This window comes from Trichosurus vulpecula, chromosome 5, assembly GCF_011100635.1.
Source record: "Trichosurus vulpecula isolate mTriVul1 chromosome 5, mTriVul1.pri, whole genome shotgun sequence".
Taxonomy (NCBI): Eukaryota; Metazoa; Chordata; class Mammalia; order Diprotodontia; family Phalangeridae; genus Trichosurus; species Trichosurus vulpecula.
In genome coordinates this window covers 134,302,810-134,320,819 of record NC_050577.1, presented here as the reverse complement: position 1 = coordinate 134,320,819, position 18,010 = coordinate 134,302,810, and the positions used below count along the sequence as shown (strand labels likewise).

The 18,010-nt window shown below is 37.9% G+C and overlaps 2 protein-coding genes across 2 annotated transcripts in view; both read left to right on the top strand.

Annotated features, from left to right (window-relative positions):
- Positions 1–18,010, top strand: part of MET (MET proto-oncogene, receptor tyrosine kinase) — a 158,345-nt gene that overhangs the window by 125,647 nt on the left and 14,688 nt on the right. The window contains exons 13-17 of the mRNA XM_036759269.1: positions 1,162–1,318; positions 1,557–1,697; positions 6,462–6,692; positions 11,521–11,601; positions 14,489–14,670. Of these exons, the coding sequence (XP_036615164.1) occupies positions 1,162–1,318; positions 1,557–1,697; positions 6,462–6,692; positions 11,521–11,601; positions 14,489–14,670 (792 nt within the window). The remainder of the gene's footprint in view (positions 1–1,161; positions 1,319–1,556; positions 1,698–6,461; positions 6,693–11,520; positions 11,602–14,488; positions 14,671–18,010) is intronic.
- LOC118850066 (60S ribosomal protein L37-like) lies at positions 14,712–15,455 on the top strand. Its single transcript, XM_036759266.1, has 2 exons — positions 14,712–14,732; positions 15,111–15,455. Exons 1-2 carry the CDS (start codon positions 14,712–14,714, stop codon positions 15,453–15,455), a joined length of 366 nt encoding a protein of 121 aa, XP_036615161.1.

The following is an 18,010-nucleotide window of genomic DNA, read 5'->3' as shown; positions in this document are numbered from 1 at the left end:
CTTTCCAAGCAAAGCATCTGGACTAGAATTGAGATTTCATTGGTGTGGGTGTCTCTCAAGTGAGGAAACTCCCTCTACCAGTATAGGTCAGTAGTTTCTCTGCAACTCGATGTCTTAGGGAGTTGCCTAGAGCACTTCTTAGTTAAGTTAACTTAGTTAAGTGACTGTCCCAGATCAAACAGTCAACATATGTGGGCAAGAGCCCAGGAACCCCTGGCTGTCAACCCACTGTTCCATGTTGTTAATAAACACAGTTTCTCAAGCTTCTACTATGTGCAAAGCATTGTGCCAGGCACCAGAGGAGATTCAAAAATAAATGAGAGTGCTAATGACCTAGTAAGGGAAATAAGAAAAAAGTAACTCTAATGTAAAAATAATATACTTAATTCATAGGAAAGATACGAAAGAAAGTGCTCTGATAGCTCTGAAGAGGGAGGGATTGCTTCCCTTCTGAGTAGAGGAGAGAAAGCTTCCTGGAGAAGGTAACAACTGAGCTGGACCTTAGAGGACAGATTACATTTCATGTAGGTGAGGATTATGGAACAAATACATTCCAGGAATATGGATAGTACATGAAAAAGGGGGAGGGGCACAGAGAGAAGAAAGGACAAAATAATAACTTCAAGAACAGTAAGTGGGTCCAGGGGGCAGAGGCATAGAAGACTTAAAAAAAAAAAGGTAATGTGACATAAGGCTAGAAAATCGGATCAGATCATAAAGAGCCTTGAATGCCAGACTAAAGATTTTATATTTTATCTGCTAGGCAAAAGGGAGCAAGTAAAGGGATTGAGCAGGTAGGTGACCTACCAAAGCTATACACCTTTATCATTTGTTGAGCTGTAATGCCATATGCAATGATGATTTAACGACACGTAAAATGCAAATAGGCCAAATAACACATAATACAAAATAGTCTTTCAGTTTCAAAGTTAAACTAAGGCACTTGGGAAATATACATTCAATGACTTACTTATGAAGACTGAAGGAAAAATTGATGAAACCTACCTTCTTAGTCTGAAGGAGATAACGCCATTGCCAGAAGTAATGACAGTAATGTTTATGTACCATATTATACCCAGAAATAATCAGCTCAGTTCATTGAATATATTGTAAACAAAATGCCGTGTATGTTCTGCTATTTCTTTATTTTTTTCATTGTAGTGGAAGCAAGCACTTTCTTCAACTGTCCTTGGAAAAGTGATAGTACAACCAGACCAAAATTTCACAGGACTCGTTGTTGGAGTCATCTTGATATCATCATTGCTTGTGATACTACTGGGGGTTTTTCTGTGGCTGAAAAAGAGGAAGCAGATTAAAGGTGCAGCTTTTTTGTTTTCTTCTTCTTTTTAAAGAGAGAGAGAAGAAAAATCTTTAGGAAGTTAATTCCATTTCAGACAGTCTTCATATTTACAGCAGTGTTCCTCAGGGTCACTCCAAATGTGAATGAGAACTTAATGCTTGTATCAAAAACAGTCTATATTTAGTTTTGGAGTTTATCATCATTGACCCAGGATAGAGAAGTCTTTAACAAACTCTTTTTTTCTATTTGTTTTAAGATCTGGGCAGTGACTTAGTTCGCTATGATGCAAGAGTACACACTCCTCACTTGGATAGGCTTGTAAGTGCCCGGAGTGTAAGCCCCACCACGGAAATGGTTTCAAATGAATCTGTAGACTACAGAGCAACTTTTCCAGAAGGTATATTTCAGTTTATTGTTCTGAGAAATACCTATATATGCACTTCAATGTGGGGTTTTTTCCCAGCTTTTACATGCAGCCTTTCTGCAAGAATTTGATGGATTTTAATTTGGAACCAGACCCATGTCTCATTACATTTTTAGGGCCTTTCAGCTGTTCTCCCCAAGAAAAGGGAACCATGAAATCACAAGGGAACAGGTATTTCATTTATTGTTTGAAAACTACACTAAAAAGTTGTGAGACTTCTCTAAACTAAATTAGGAACATTAGGATGTATGTGTGGCTAGAGAGCTGGTCTCAGAGTTAAGAAGACCTGAGCTCAAGTTGCCCATAGAGGTCTCATGACCCTGGGCAAGTCGCTTACCTCTCTAAATTACATAACCTCTATAAATTACAGGATACTTGCTGATTTCAGTGGGCAAAGGGAGTTATGTACAAATAAAAGATTCCATTTTTTCTTTAGTTGAACAAACTAAGTCAGGAGAGGTAAGATCAAAATGTATATTTTAGTCAAATGTAACTAGCCACTACTTGGCGTTTTCTTTTAGCCTGTTATATGTAGGAATCTAAACGTGCACATCATTCCATCAAGGCATCCATAACAAACACTATGATTTATTAAGTGCCTAGCCTGTGCAGGGCATTGTGCTAGGGCCTGGGGGAGTACAGTATGCAGATAAGAGATAGTTGCTTTCCTCAGATAGCCTGCTGTCTAAGAGGGTGGGTAGCAAACTTCACAACCCAGCACCTAAAGTATTCCATGACTTTTAAGTCTATTTTGAGGTCTAATCCAGAACAAACATCCGGTTATGCTGAGAAATAAAGAAATGTTTAGCATCATCTGCTTCAAAAAAAATACTCTTACCAAATAATGGCCAAATTAACTGGAGCATTTCACATTGTTTAACTTAAAATATGTTGGCAAAAGCACAGTCTCTACATTTTATCAACTTTATTACCTTTAGAAGTTTCAGGATATGAGTCAACTGCAAGCATTTTCCTGGTTGAATATTTACCACTGGACAAATATAGTGAATCAGACTTAGAAAATACTTGTAAATCTAGAAACTGCTCATCAAGTCAAAGGGTGATAGTACTAAAGCAACTCATATCTTCATTACTTTATACCAATTCCCTGATATTTTGAAAGTTTTATTCATTCACCTCCATATGACCAACACAAATCATTACTGCATTATTTAATTTCTTACATGACCTTTGCCCCATGTAATTCCGTGTGTGAAACTAGCTGCCATGACAACTTGCTGCCATTTAACTTGTATGAAAAGGAATATTACATTATACTTTTTTTTCAGCAGACCAGACTTTGCAGCTTTATTTTTGTTGTTGTTCTATTGTAAGAAAGAAAATTAAAATCCACAGATAATCCCAAAGATTTATTTTAACCCAGTTTCAATGCCCTTTTCCCAACCAAAACTTTGATCATAACTGCTTGAGTTTCAAATGCTTGAACCTCAAATGTTTAGGTCTCGTCTTTTATTATATTTTCCACTGTTCAGCAATATTAAAAAATAAAAGAGCCATCTGACAGGATAATCCACAATCAGCTCCTAAAAATTTGAAGTGACTATATTGCAACCATTGACACAGCAAATAATCCCCCTTGTATTCTACCAGTGGGGACACACACTGAAAGTCAGAGGACTTTAACCTAACTGAAGAACTAATAAGGCATCCATGCCAGAGAACTCTTTCCTCTCAATGGCTCAATGATTTTTCAGTTTCAAACAGTCCCTGAAGTCTAGATTCAACAGTAACCCCCTGATCCATACTACCAATGTAAAAATTATCATACTGCTAAAGGCATAAGACAGCTGCTCTGATTGCCAGCTGCAAATGAAACTCCTATCCATAGTCTCAGCTTCTAGTCTTAGTCCAACATCAGGTGAAATGCTTGAAACATTGATAGCAGCAGGGAAGGGCTGTCATGAGAAGAGACTCTTAGAGTCTCCAGGTCCAGTGGGGAGGTTCTACATCCTGGATCCCTAGGAATCTGGGAGATCCCTTTCTAACCTAAGCCCGTCTATTCCCATTCCATCCCCTCCTTGCTTTTTTGAGCTAATATAATTCCAACATTCCTGTTCTGCTACTCCCACATCTGCCTTCCAGTCTGACAACTTCTCTGGCTACAGAATCTTTGGCTCCCCTTGGCCCACTGGTCCAGAGCAGATGTGATCAAAATGACCCACATGGAAAATATTGAAATGTGTACAATAGAGTGGAATGAGGCAGTATTCTCTCCCATTTCTCGTCAAAAGGTCCTAATACCAATACTCTGCCTTTCAGCACCAAAGACTGGACTATGTATAAGCCAACCCACATTCTTATTTTTCCAGTGAAACACTATACAGGGTATCCCAAAAGTCTTAGTGTAGCTTTAGGTTCTAATAGCTTAAAATTATTTAGGATAAAAATATTAATAGCTAATATTTATATAGTGCTCACCATGTGCCAGGCAGTAACAACCCTGCAAGTTTGGTGCTACTATTATCCCCATTTTACTGGAAACTAAGGAAACATGGGTTAAGTGATTTGCTCAGGTTCACACAGCAACTTAGTGTCTAAGGCAGGATTTCAAAAGTCTTTTGGACTCTAATCCATCCATCGCACCACCCAGTTGCTCCAAAGCTATTCAAAGGCTTATGGGACACCTTTTATAAAGACATCACTTTTTTTTGTAATTTTCGCCCCTCTTCAAGAATCATTTATCCTACTCATTAACAAACAATCGACGTTTCCTCTTGCTTCCAGTACCCTAACTCTGGGAGCACCCGAGTAGCGTAGGATGATGAAAAGAACATTGGACTCAAGAGTTCAGAAATGCAGACCTATCTGTGCTACCTCTTAGATGCATGACATTGAGCAAGTCACTTAGCATCTCAGAGTCTCAGCTTCCTCACTGGAAAAATGGGATTAATACCTGAGTCCTTTAATAATGGATCATAACGAGATCACACCTGTGAAACACACTGTTAAGCACTTACAGAATTGTAAGGTTCAATTATTGTCATCTTCCCCCACCCTTATCTCATCACTCCTTCCACAATTGTCTCCTTGATTTGCTAGAAAGGAAGCAAAACTTCCCAATTTGGGAAGGGCATTCCTTCCACTCAGAGACTTTGTTGTCAGTACATTCCTTTTGCTTGGCTGACTGCTCCCCAGGAACTCACTGCCAGCAGCCCCACACCCACACCCAGGGATTTCACTGGAGAGAGAGAGAGAGACAGAGACAGAGAGACAGAGACAGAGAGACAGAGACAGTGTCTCTGTGGATCTAAAGGCTCTAGGGAAGAGTAGCTTCTCTTCACAAAAAGTTTCAGGACCACCACCACCCCCACCACCCTAACCCCTACAGTCTCCTCGCTAAGAGTGAGGACTGGGTCTTAAAGATAATTGGGCAGGGATCTCTTAAATTTTTTTTGGTCTATTTTTCCTCTAAGGAGGGATTTTCAAGTGCATTTAACTTGAGCATAAGAGAAATGCCCGGGTGGTAAGAATACCAGACAGAGGCAACTCTAACCTGTCTTTTGTAACATTGACCCTGAACCCTGCCTCATAACAGAGGAACCACCACTGAGGCTGGCAGTTCCCAAGTGTGTGGATCTCTCCATCAGATTCTTTCTAATAGATTCTTTTCTGCTCCTTCCCCCCCTCCTCCCTCTCACTCTCTCTTTTTCTCTCTCTCTCTCCTCATTGGCTGAGAGTGAGGGTTTGTATTTCCAGGGATCTGATTCCATTGACAAAACAATAACTCAACCAAAAGCTATTTTTCCTTTTCCCTTGTATGAGTTAGGCTTTTGCAAGACAAGAAAGTTACCCAGCTCTGTTTGCATATATAATACGTATATTATTCATTAAAGTTTCTCAATACAGTAGTAACCTCTGGTAAAACATCTTGGCTCATTTTCCACCAGTTTGATATGCCCACTCAGAGGAGGCAGTGTGTAGTAGAACCGGAAGAGCCTGGGTTCTGGAGTCAGAGGACATGGGTTCATATTCCACCTCTTACGTTTACTACCTGGGTGACAAAATCACTTGACTTCCTTGGACTCAGTTTCCCCATAAGTAAGGGAGGCAGCTGGACCAGATGACCTCTGAGGTTCCTTCTAGCTCTAGATTATGATCATTGAGACAAAAGGTAGGATCAATTCTATTCTTTCACAAGAAAAGAGTTTTTCTAATAATAATGTGGTACAATGTGCAAAGCACTTTACCAGCATTATCTCACTTTAGCTTCACAGTAGTCCTATTATAGTAGAGCCTAAAGGGCTTGTGCCCATTTTGTGGATGAAGATACTGAGGCTCAGAGATTAAATGATTCGGTCATGGTCCTAAAGCCAGTGTATGACTTCATTAGAACCTCACAACAATCCTGTGAGTTAGGTTATTTCTAAACAAATTAATAGTGTTTTTCCAAGATTTCCAAATAAATAATTAACCTATTTAAGAGAACAAACTTTGAGAAGATGTTTAAAGTGCTTATGTGCATATAATTGATTTGCTTATCTCAAAGCCTTCTTATCTATTCACTGAATCAGATATAGGGATCTTATCTTGGCAGAATCTTTTTTTAGGTTAAAGTCAGCTATAAATGCTTAAAATTAATGAAGTGGAATTTTTTTTTAATTCTACAGTTCAGACTTTGTATTATTTTAGACTGTCCCCATGTCTCTTTGGTTCTAATAAACAAAGTTTTTCCACCGTCTTTTAAACATATACTAATAATTCAGATTCCTCTTACAGATCAGTTTCCAAATTCTTCCCAAAATGGATCCTGCAGACAAGCTCATTATCCTCTGACGGATTTGTCCCCCATCCTAACCAGTGGGGAGTCAGATATATCCAGTCCGCTGCTTCAGAATCATGTCCACATCGATATCAGCGCCTTAAATCCAGACTTGGTCCAAGCAGTTCAACATGTGGTTATTGGGCCCAACAGCTTGATTGTACATTTCAATGAGATCATAGGAAGAGGCAAGTATTCCAGATCTGATTTTGTTAGTTTCCTATAGAAGTGTTTTATGTTCTGTTTCAGCAAATAGGTAAATATACATATGTATAGCAAAAGTAATGCAAAGGACAAAAAAAGAAATGATAAGAGCTTTTGTTTTCCATTCTTCATACATCCCTTGTTGAAAATCAAATCTCCAGGGATGTGGTCCCCTTGTTACTGCTATAATTTGGTCATCTCCAAAGCAGGCAGAAATAAATCACATTCTTCTATCACCCTTTTTAATAATGACAAGAACATTTTAATGGAATTTTTTACTGCTTTTAATTGCAACCATTTTCACTGATGTCACCCTCCAATGTCTCTTTACATGGAAAACAATGACTAACTCTCTCCAAAGCCCTAGTTCACAGCACCTCATGCCAGCATTCTTAGGAATGGTAATTTATAGCATTACCTTGACCTTGAGTAACATGTATCATTTTCTCAATGCACTCTAATTCCTTTACACAAAGGAGAACCAAGTATTTGTAATAACACAGTCTGTCTGGGTAGCAGTAACCGCTAGCATAAACAACGGTTGAGAAAATGTTTAGCAAGAAAATAAACCAACCAGAAAAAGAAGACATAGGTAGAAAGTAGATTCCAGTCTCCTTTTCCTCAGTAAAATCTTTTATCTCAATCCATATTGAATCTTGAAACCTTTTCTCTGGAGATACTGCCAAAAGTCATCAAGTGCATTTGTTGTATTCCTGTCGAATAGGTTGATGAGATAATTTACATTATATGAACACAGGGTGAAATTCTCACTTGGTGTGACTGAGGAGAGGAGAAGGGAAAGCCGATGGGCTGAGAGAATTCCCTCTCATTCTTTAAGCCGTCGTATTCCCTTCCCTTCTGCCTTATAAATGCAGGCTACAGTAATAATAATAGTTCACATCTGTAAAGCACTGCAGAGTTGCAACCACTTCAAATATATTATTTATTTTGATCCTTACAACAAACCTTAAATAATAACAGAATTTTATGTAATAACAACAACAGCTAGCATTTATAAAGTGCTTTAAGGTTTACAATGCACTTTACAAATATTGTCTTGTTTGATCCACACAACAACACTAGCAAGTAGGTGTTGTCATCATCCGCATTTTACAAATGAAGAAACTGAAGTTAAGTGACATACCCAGGGTCATGTAGCTAGTAAGTGTCTACGACTAGATGGGAACTCAAGACTTCCTGATTCCAGGTCTGTCTGGCATACTATCCACTGCACCAGATAGCTGCTTGTATTGTGTACATACATAAACTTGTGCATATATATATATATATATATATATATATATATATATATATGTGCTCAGATAACTGTGTGCACGCATGTGTATATTTGTACTATATACACATGTATACAATATCTGTGCTATTTTGTATGTATATGCTTATGTATTGAGTGAGTATATTATATGAGTATATGCATACATATATCAGGTATATATCATATATATATATATATATATGTAGTGTCTTAAAGTTTGCAAAGCCATTTATAGATGACGTGTCATTTGGGCGTCATAACAGTCCTACCCAGCAGGACCTACAGGTGTTATTCCATTTTATAGATGAAGAAACTGAGCCTCAGAGGGTAAGCAACATGGCCAGTATTACAAAACCAGCCAGAGGCAAGTGTTAAACCCACGTCTGTCCCAAGTTCGAGTCCAGTGTTCTTTCCACCCACTATGCCACACTACCTATTAGCCACTCCACAAATCACTTCGATTTCACTGGGGTTCAGGGGAGGTTTGTTGGGCTTTTTGGTTTTGGTTTTTGGTTTTGGTTTTTTTTTTTTTTTGGTCTGGACCTGTGATTTCATCAGTGTGGAAACATCCTCACTGATACAGATCAGCAGTTTATAGTCTTGGAGACTTACTGGAGAGATGGTAAATGAGTTGGCTAGCCAGGGGTCAGGGTGCTATAGGAAAAAGAGTGCTTTTTCTGCCCCTAGACAGAGACCTGGATCACATACTACCTGTGTGACCTTGGACAAGTCACACATCAGATATAGAACTGGAAGAGACCTGATTCGGAGGCCGTGCTTCCCTTTCCTTTCTTTCCCTCCAACCTTTCCCTCCTCCATTTTTCAGATGAATAAACTAAGGCCCAGGAAGATTAAGTGACATTCATTGTCACAAGTTACCATTAGAGGCAGGATTTAAACTCACTTTTACATCTGTACCTCATTTAACGTCCCTCCACTTCAGCTTCCTCAACTATAAAATGCATAGGATTGAACTAGATGGACTAGTCTGTATTTTCCCTGAACAGAGCTAGATTGACAGTGATCCTTTGGAAAAACTGGCTGGGCTGTGAGGTTTCTCATTCTGCCACTTGCTTGTGTCTCAATCCTAAAGCCACTGACTAAGCAGTCAGACTCTTGGCACCTATGATGAAACTGCCCACATGATGGTGACTTGGAAAGCAATTGGCTTAGAGTGAGTGGGAACTTAGTGAAATGGATCTAAAGTGAGTCTGCTTCATTTGGGCTAACGACTTATAACCCCGGCCAGCCTGAATCGTGTAGCCAATGGTGACTAATTGGTGGAAATCCTTATTCCAAAAAACTAGTCTCTTATACCCTTTCCTTCTCAAAAGCTATGTTTAACAATATTATTTTTATTTTGGTGATTCTGGTTCTGTTCCTTGGAAGAATAGAAGTTTCCTTTATAACATTTCTTTACCTAGTCTTCCTAACTAGCCTTTCTGCTTCCACTCTTTCTATATTAACCTTCCTTATGTGAACAGATCTGATTATGTCACTCTTCTAATTAGGAACTCTTCAATCAATCAGCCAGCATTGAATTAAGTACCTACTATGTGCCAAGCACTGTGTTAAGTGCCACGGATACAAAAACAATTATCTTACAGAGAACTTATTTTCGAACAGAGAAGACAAGTTGATAAATAAGTATAGACAGAATAAATACAAAGAGAATAAATACAAAGTAATTAACGGTAAGGTAGTTTGAAAGGGAGGGCGCTAAGCACTTAAGGAGTGTCATGTTGAAGGTGATGCTTGAGCTGTACCTTGAAGAAAGAGAAGGATGCTGTAAAGTCTAGATAAGGATGGAGCATATTCCAGGCAAGGAGGAGAGCCAGGGCAGAGGCAGAACAAGGTGAGGAGGGGAGAATCCTGGGTAAGGAACTGAGAAGAAGGCCAGATGAGTTGGGCTGGGTTACAAAGTGTGTGAGTGGGAGTGATGTGCAAAGAGGCAGAAAAGATAGTCTGAACCCAGGTTGTATAGGGCTTAAAAAGCTAAACGGAGAACTGAATTTCAGTTGCTCCTTATAGTCTAAAATCCAGTCTCCTTAGCTTGGCATTCAAGCCTCCTTCCCAGCTTTATTTCATATTGTGCCACTCCAACACGCTCTAAGCTTCCTCCAACCTACTCATTAGCTCCCATAGAGGCTCCGTTTTTTCTCTATCTTTATTTTTTCTCACACTATTCTCTATGCCTAGAATTGTTTCAACTCCACCTATTGAAATTCTGCCAGTACGCATGACACCTTCTCCATGATTCTTTGATCCTCCTTGATTCCCTTCCATGGTAATGATCTTTTCTCCCCTCAAACCTCACACAAAACATTGTTTACCTTTCTCTTATGCATGTCTGTTATCTTATATTGAATAAGTAAGATTGTAAGCTCCCTGTCTTTTATAAGCTATGGGTCTTCTATGGCATTTAACACAGTGCTAGGTACCAAGAAGGTGCTTAATAAATTTGTTGAATTGAGTCATGATGAATGGAACAAAACTAAACTAACCAGAGTAAGAAAATTCTATTGTATGATAGACCCTATAGAATGAAAACATGTCTCAGTATTACAGGGACTTATCATAAGTTCATTCACATCCCTGAAACCTAACTACATACAGTAAGAGGCTGATAACATGGCAGCTAAGTGGTGCAGTGGATAGAGCACTGGGCCTAGAATCTTCCTAAGTTCAAATCCTCTCAGATATTTGCTAGCTTAACCCTGTCTGCCTCTGTTTCTTCATCTGTAAAATGAGCTGAAGAAGGAAATGGCAAACCACTTTAGGGTTTTTGCCAAGAAAACCACAAAATGGAGTCAAAAAGTATCAGATACGACTGAAACGACTGAACAGACTGAACAACAACAGTAACATGGTTCACATATGATGTAGCTATTAGGTCTATCAGCACCAACCATAGAGCTCATATATGATCTATATGCGTGTCATATACATACATACATACATATGTACCAATATCAAAGGGCCATGATTTCATCAATATCTCATCAATCTAATCCTCCCTCCACTTCTTCAGATTATGAAACAGTCCCATCTCCTTTAGTATGATTCCCATTCAGGTTTTTCTGTAATTCTTCCATAAGGAACCACAAAGCACTGGAAGCCTTCCCTTATTTCTTTTAATAGTTCATGGATGTCAATGTAACACTTCAACTGTCTATTGATCATACATCATTCTCACAACATAACTGTTCCACTTCCTTTCCTAGCAGACATGTCCTTGATGATGACTTTTACATCATTTGTAAAATATATACAATGTTTATTCAGTTACTCAAACATTGATTAAGGTATATATGCATATATATGGATTTATAGTGTACCACCAAAAGAAAAAAAAGAAAAAGTAATATAGCTTTTATCATTTGTTCCTTAAAGTCATTTCATTAATAAAAGTCTATGCTATATAGATTTGTAACCAAGGAATTTGGAATCAATGGCACTCATAAAAATTAATTAGTGATTACTGATTATTAGAAAATAATACAGTAAAAAGTTAACATTCCTTATTCTTCTCGTAGGGCATTTTGGGTGTGTGTATCATGGGACTTTATTGGATAATGATGACAAGAAGATTCATTGTGCTGTGAAGTCCTTGAATAGTAAGTTAACAATTTAACAGTAAAGTAACCCTTCTGTCAAGGTTTATCAAATAAGAGAATTTTTGTGGACTGAGCTTATAGTAGCATTGTTGTAGGGAGCATATTCTCAGTGAGGAAAATCTATCTAACAATCGAGAGCAGCACCTGCTCTGCAGCTTATGATCTCTGAGACGTGTTTGGGGTACTGACATGGTAAGCAGCTTATTCAGAGTTAGGTGGCGGTATGTGTCAGAGGAAAGTTGAATCCAGAACTTCCTCACTCTGAGGCCAGCTCTTTTTCCACTATAGCAAAATGACTCTCAAAATTGTAAAATAACAGATAGATTAAAGTATTAATTTACACGTTCTCTTATAGAAAGAAGCAGTTGTTATTGAAACTCATGGGTCTAATCCTGAAAATACGTTCAAGTTAGACTGTCACTAAAATGTTTTCCTTAAACAATTATTCCTTATACCCCTGATAAACAAGGGTGTAGGTGAAAGGAGATGAGTATAATTTGACTAAGTCTGGCAGATGATGTTTGTTTTGCAAATGATGATTTTTGGAAACTATTGGAAACATGTTGGCACATAGAAGAATGACTCATTTCATGCTCAGGCATTAAAGTAATTTTAAAAAAAACACAGCTCCCATTAAAAAGGAGGGAAAAGAAATAAGATAAAGAGGGAAAGTATGCCGACAAAAAATTTAAAAATAATACAGTAGCAACTCATTACCAACATTTAAGGAAAATAAGGTATGCCATGTAAGTTGAGGTTTCACGTAAAGAAGATTAGACTTAGAAATAGAAGAAATTACTTGAGTCTGAGATCTACCATTTACAAACTACATGACTTTGGAAAAATCATTTAATCTCTCCAAGTCTTAATTCCTCCATTTACAAAATACGGATAATCATGATGCTTCCACTACCTACATCAATGAGTTGTTCTAACAATCAAGTGAAGTAATATGTTTTTAATTTTTTAAACCATAAAATACTACATAGATGAAAAATACTATTATAGATATTTTCTCTAATTGAGGCTTACTTGTTGAAATGCCAATTTATTTTAATTATTATTGATTGAGATATTCCTAAAATATTGCATAAGTCTACACTTCTGTAAATGGGATACATAGAATATTATGCAGTTTTTTCTTGATAACTCAGAATCAAAATTGTTGCTTTTGTTGTTGTTTAGTAGCACCTAATTCTTCGTGATTCTGTGAACCATAGCTTTCAAATACTGTCCATGAGGTTTTCTTGGCAAAGATACTGGGATGGTTTGCCATTTCCTTCTCTAGTAGATTAAGGCAAATGGAAGTTGAGTGACTTGCCCAGGGTCACACAGCTAGTTAAGTGTCTGAGGCTGAATTTGAACTCAGGTATTCCTGATTCCAAGCCCAGCATTCTATCCACTGAACTACCTATCTGCCTCTAAAATCAAAATAATGGCAATCAATTATTATGTTATACTGCAACATAATAGGTTTTCCATTTCCTCGCTTGCTTTTAGCCTGTCGGCATCCTTATAGTTTCCTGCTTCTAAGCTGCTATGGTCTGAGAAATCAGATAAGCATGGTTAGAATTATATATAAATTAAAAGCTAATCAGCAGTGAGTGGTGGACTGAGTACCATCCACACAAAAGCTTCATTGAACAAGCTTTATGACAGATACAGGGGTTCAAGGAAGTCTTGGTGAAGTTTTAGCTTAAAGACTTTTAGTTCACCCTGCTTGTATTTCAGAGAACAAAAAGTTTTGTCTTGTTTTTTCTTTCCAGTTTCTTTAATTCAGGATTCTTAGTTACATTCCACGTGCTAAATTGCTAAAAGTATGACCTGAAGATAAGCCATGTTTTGCTCTATACAAAGCCTAAAACATGCAAATGATGCATTCTTCAATATGTTTCTTGTTACAGCTTGCATCAAGAAATACAAGATGCTTAATGCACTCAGCATATCACTGGGATCAGAAAATATTACTCTACTCTTTGCTCTGGCACTGGCTTGTTCTGGGACTTTGAGCAAACTATTTAATTTTTCTGAGTCCTAGTTTTCACATCTGTAAAATAATGGCAGTGCTGTTAGTTTAACCCTATGGTAATAGTCTTCAGAACCACAAATTAGAAATCTTGCAGTCTGCACAAATGCCAAGTATTATGCTAAATATTTCATTCTGGAATATATTAGTATTACATTAAGGTATGTCAAGTTGATAGGTCATCAGCACTATGTCCTATTTTCAGAGTTAGACGTGTATCCTTGGTATAGTATACTTAGTATACTTGGTATACAGGAGGTACCTGATAAATGCTCGTCGACTTGACTTGATTCTTTTCTATGTGAAAAACCCAAAAACTGAATTTTGTTTATTTAGTTTCAGGGGAGAAACTATAACACTGTAATGTGGTTAAGGAAGAATCATATCATTCATATTTGGATGGACATTCAGGAAATATAATAGCTTTAAATTTCCATTGATTTTTCTGATTCTGACAAAATATTCATCTTATATATATTGAATCCTGATTTCCCCAAGCTGCAAGTACCTTTCCACCAAAATTACCTTGCATTTATTTTATATATATATGTATATATATATAATTTTATATTTATATAATTACAGAATAATGTGTTGTATATTATTACTTATTATTTTTTATATTACATACAATATATACATATTTGCCATTTTTAGGTATATACATGTTGTCTACCCCATAAAACATAAGCTTCCAGAGGGCAGGGATTGTTTTCTTTTTGTTTTTGTATCACCAGTGACTAGTACACTGCTGGGCACATAGTAAGAACACAAATTAATTCTTATTGATTGGTTATTCATTGTTTAAGCAATTATTCCACAATGAAATCTGATATTATTTTCTACCACCGGATTTCACAGGAATTACTGACCTAGGAGAGGTTTCCCAATTTCTGACTGAAGGGATCATCATGAAAGATTTTAGTCACCCCAATGTCCTCTCACTTTTGGGAATCTGCCTTCGTAACGAAGGGTCTCCATTGGTTGTCCTGCCATACATGAAACATGGAGATCTTCGAAACTTCATAAGAAATGAGACTCACGTAAGTACTCTACCATATCTACCAGTTAAAGAATTAGGTTCATGCAAAAACTATCAAAACAGGTCAGATTCAAAACTTCTATGGTTAAATTTTTTAAGCTTATTTTGTCAAGGGACTTGTATTCTACTGGGAAGTACAACATATATGCATATTATAGATAGATAGAGAGATAGATAGATAGATAGATAGATAGATACGTAGAAGGATGGATAGATATTAAGCCTTTACTATGTGCCATAACTGTGCAAGATGCTAGGGATGCAAATGCAAGAAATCAAGATAATCCCTATTCTCAAAGAGGTTATATTCTAATGAAGGAAGACTACATATATAAGGGTGGTGAAAATCAGGGAGTAACTCCATAGTGGAATGGTGAGAAGTCCAGGAAGTACCTTGGAGTTCTGGGCCCCAGTAAGATAAAGTGAGAATACACCTGTAAGGATCAAGACATCCAGAGGAGGGTTCTCTTTGGTCCCGGCAGCTGGAGGAAGTTGACGAAGGGGACGTCTTCGTTTGGTAAGCGCCAGAATAAGAGGCACGCTTTGTGCCATCATTGCGGGTCTAAGGCATACCATCTTCAGAAGTCAACATGTGGCAAATGTGGATATCCTGCTAAACGCAAGAGAAAGTATAATTGGAGTGCAAAAGCTAAGCAACGCAACACTACTGGTACTGGTCAGATGAGGCACCTAAAAATTGTCTATCGCCGATTCAGGAATGGATTCCATGAAGGAACAACACCCAAACCCAAGAGAGCAGCTGCTGCAGCATCTAGTTCATCTTAAGGATTGGACTGTTGGTTAAAATAAATGTCTTGAATGGAAAAAAAAGACATCCAGAGGAGTCCAAATTCCTGGTGGGGAAATATGTGGCTGTTTGAAGAGAAAATACAATCTGGGTAAAAAATATTTCCCAGAAGAAGTGGCACCTGAACCAAGATTTGAAGAAACTCACTCTGTCTTCTAGCCATAGAAGCTATTCCCCAAACTCTACACTCACCTCTCCTTTCCATGCTTCCACGTAGCTTGTCCCACATGTCTTCAATATATTCCCTGCTCTCATTTGTCCCTTATAATTCCTAGCTTCCTTCTAGGCTCATCAGGTGCTACTTTCTACACAAAATCTTTTTTGATCCCCAGTTTTAGGATTCTTTCCCTCCTCAAATTGCCTTGTATTGATCCATGTACCTGTCATATATCCCAACAGAATATAAGTTCCTGGCACAGGTACCGTTTTTGTTTTCTCTTTGTATTTTCTAACACAGGGCACAATGCCTGGCATGTAGTAGTCTTTTAATCAAGTTATTTTCTTTGAATGACAAGGATTCTGAAAAGTGGAAATGAGAAAGGACTCATATTCCAAGCAAGGAGAATGGCCTGTGCAAATGCAGAGGCTGGATCTGTGGTGTACAATTCTGGGAACAACAAGCTATACAGTTTTGCTATAGCATAAGCCTGAGTGAACAGGGCAACAGGAAATGGATCTGGAAGGCTAAATAAAACCAGATTTTGAAGGGCCTTCAGTGAGAGGCTGAGGAGTTTGTATTTTATCCTATAGGCAATAGGGAGCCAATGAAAGCTTTTGAAAGGGTAAGTAACATAATCATACTCATGCGCTAAGAAGATTATTTTGGAAGCCTGTGGAAAATGGATAGGCTAGGGGTGAGACTGGGAGCAGGAAGACTAATTAGAAGGCTAATATAATAGTCCAAGTGAGAAATAACAGGGATGCAAACTAAGGCAGTGACCACAAAAATATTGTGGCCATAAAATTTGTCAATTGGATATGATGTTTAGGGAGTGTGAGGTAGAGGAGAAAGTCAAGAATGACTCCAATGTTACACACCTGGGTAACTAGGCAGCTAGTGGTGAGAGGAGAGGATAAGAGTGGAAGTTTATCAGTTCTATTTTGGATGAAGAGATACATACAAGACATCCAGAAGGAAATGTCAGCAGGCAGGTGATGATGTAGAATTGGAGTCTAATAGAGATTTATACTAGATGCACAGATTTAGGAGCTACCTCCATAAAGTCAAGTCAACAACAAATATTTATTAAACACCTACTATGTGTCTGACACTGTGCTAGGTACTGGGAATACAAGGAAAGACAAAAACGGTCCCCACCCTTGAGAAGCTCACAATCCAGTGGGAAAGACAATATGTAAACCATTATGTACAAACAAGATATGCACAAAATAGAAGGTAGAATTTTAGTATAGAGATGATAATTGAAGAAGTGAGAGCTAATGAGACAATAGACAATGACAGTGGACAGCCTGAGGATTCTGGCCTACTAGCCAGCTGGCTCCCTCTATAGACAACCAACAAGTATTTATTAAACTCTTACTATGTGTGCAGAACAGCACTAGGCATACATATGTGAATACAAAAAATAAAACAATCTCTTCTCTCAAGAAGCATCCATTCTAATGGATGCATCAAACCCCAGCAAGTTCAGAAAGTCTTTGAGCACCCAGTGGAATTAAGTGTAGGTGCACTTTCTTGGTCTCTCCTGTCAACTCTTTGGGTAAGATTCCAGCACCAGAAGAGCTTAGCCCCTTATCCACTTCAATTTCCAAATAAAAGGCATAAACTTATTAGCACGGTATCATGAAATGAAATTTGATTCCAAGGAAACCAAAGCACAGGTGTTAGAGAGGATCCTGTAGTCAGGCAAGAGGAGAATGAATATCTAGTCTCTGGCATTTATATGCTCATATAAGTAAGGTGAATTCACCTCTCAAGCAGCAAGGATGTCTTTTGGTACCCTGCCAAAGCCAATCAAGCAATTAATTCTTTATGTCTACTCTGACAAGGTAATTCCCCAACATGGTGAGCATGATACTCTGAAAACAAATTTTAATCTCCAAGGTTTATCACTGGATTGAGTTCATCATGGTTCCATGAAAACTTACCGTGAATGAATTTGCACTTAGCATTGGGATTTTTTATTTTCAAAGATTGTGCTGCTGATGACGATCTTGTACATAAGAAAAGTTTAATGCATTCCTGGCAGTCCTCCACTGGGCCTGAAAAAAGACTATTCTTTGACGAGAGGATGCAGGCATTATTGCAAAGGCCCCGTCTACATTTCAAACTTACAAACCCTGTGATACTTTTAAAGGAGCTACCCTTTCTGATCATAACCCACTTAGTATGTAGCATACAGCTGTGCTCATCATTTCAATTTGTGATTTTATTTTTCAAAAAAAAAAAGATATTTGTTTAGATTACCCCACCTCATTTTACTGTACATAAGCAAATTGAGGAATCCAAAATCCTCTGCCCATATGCAACCTAGTTTTGAGAGTCAGTATTTCTTTACATGAGTCTATCTTG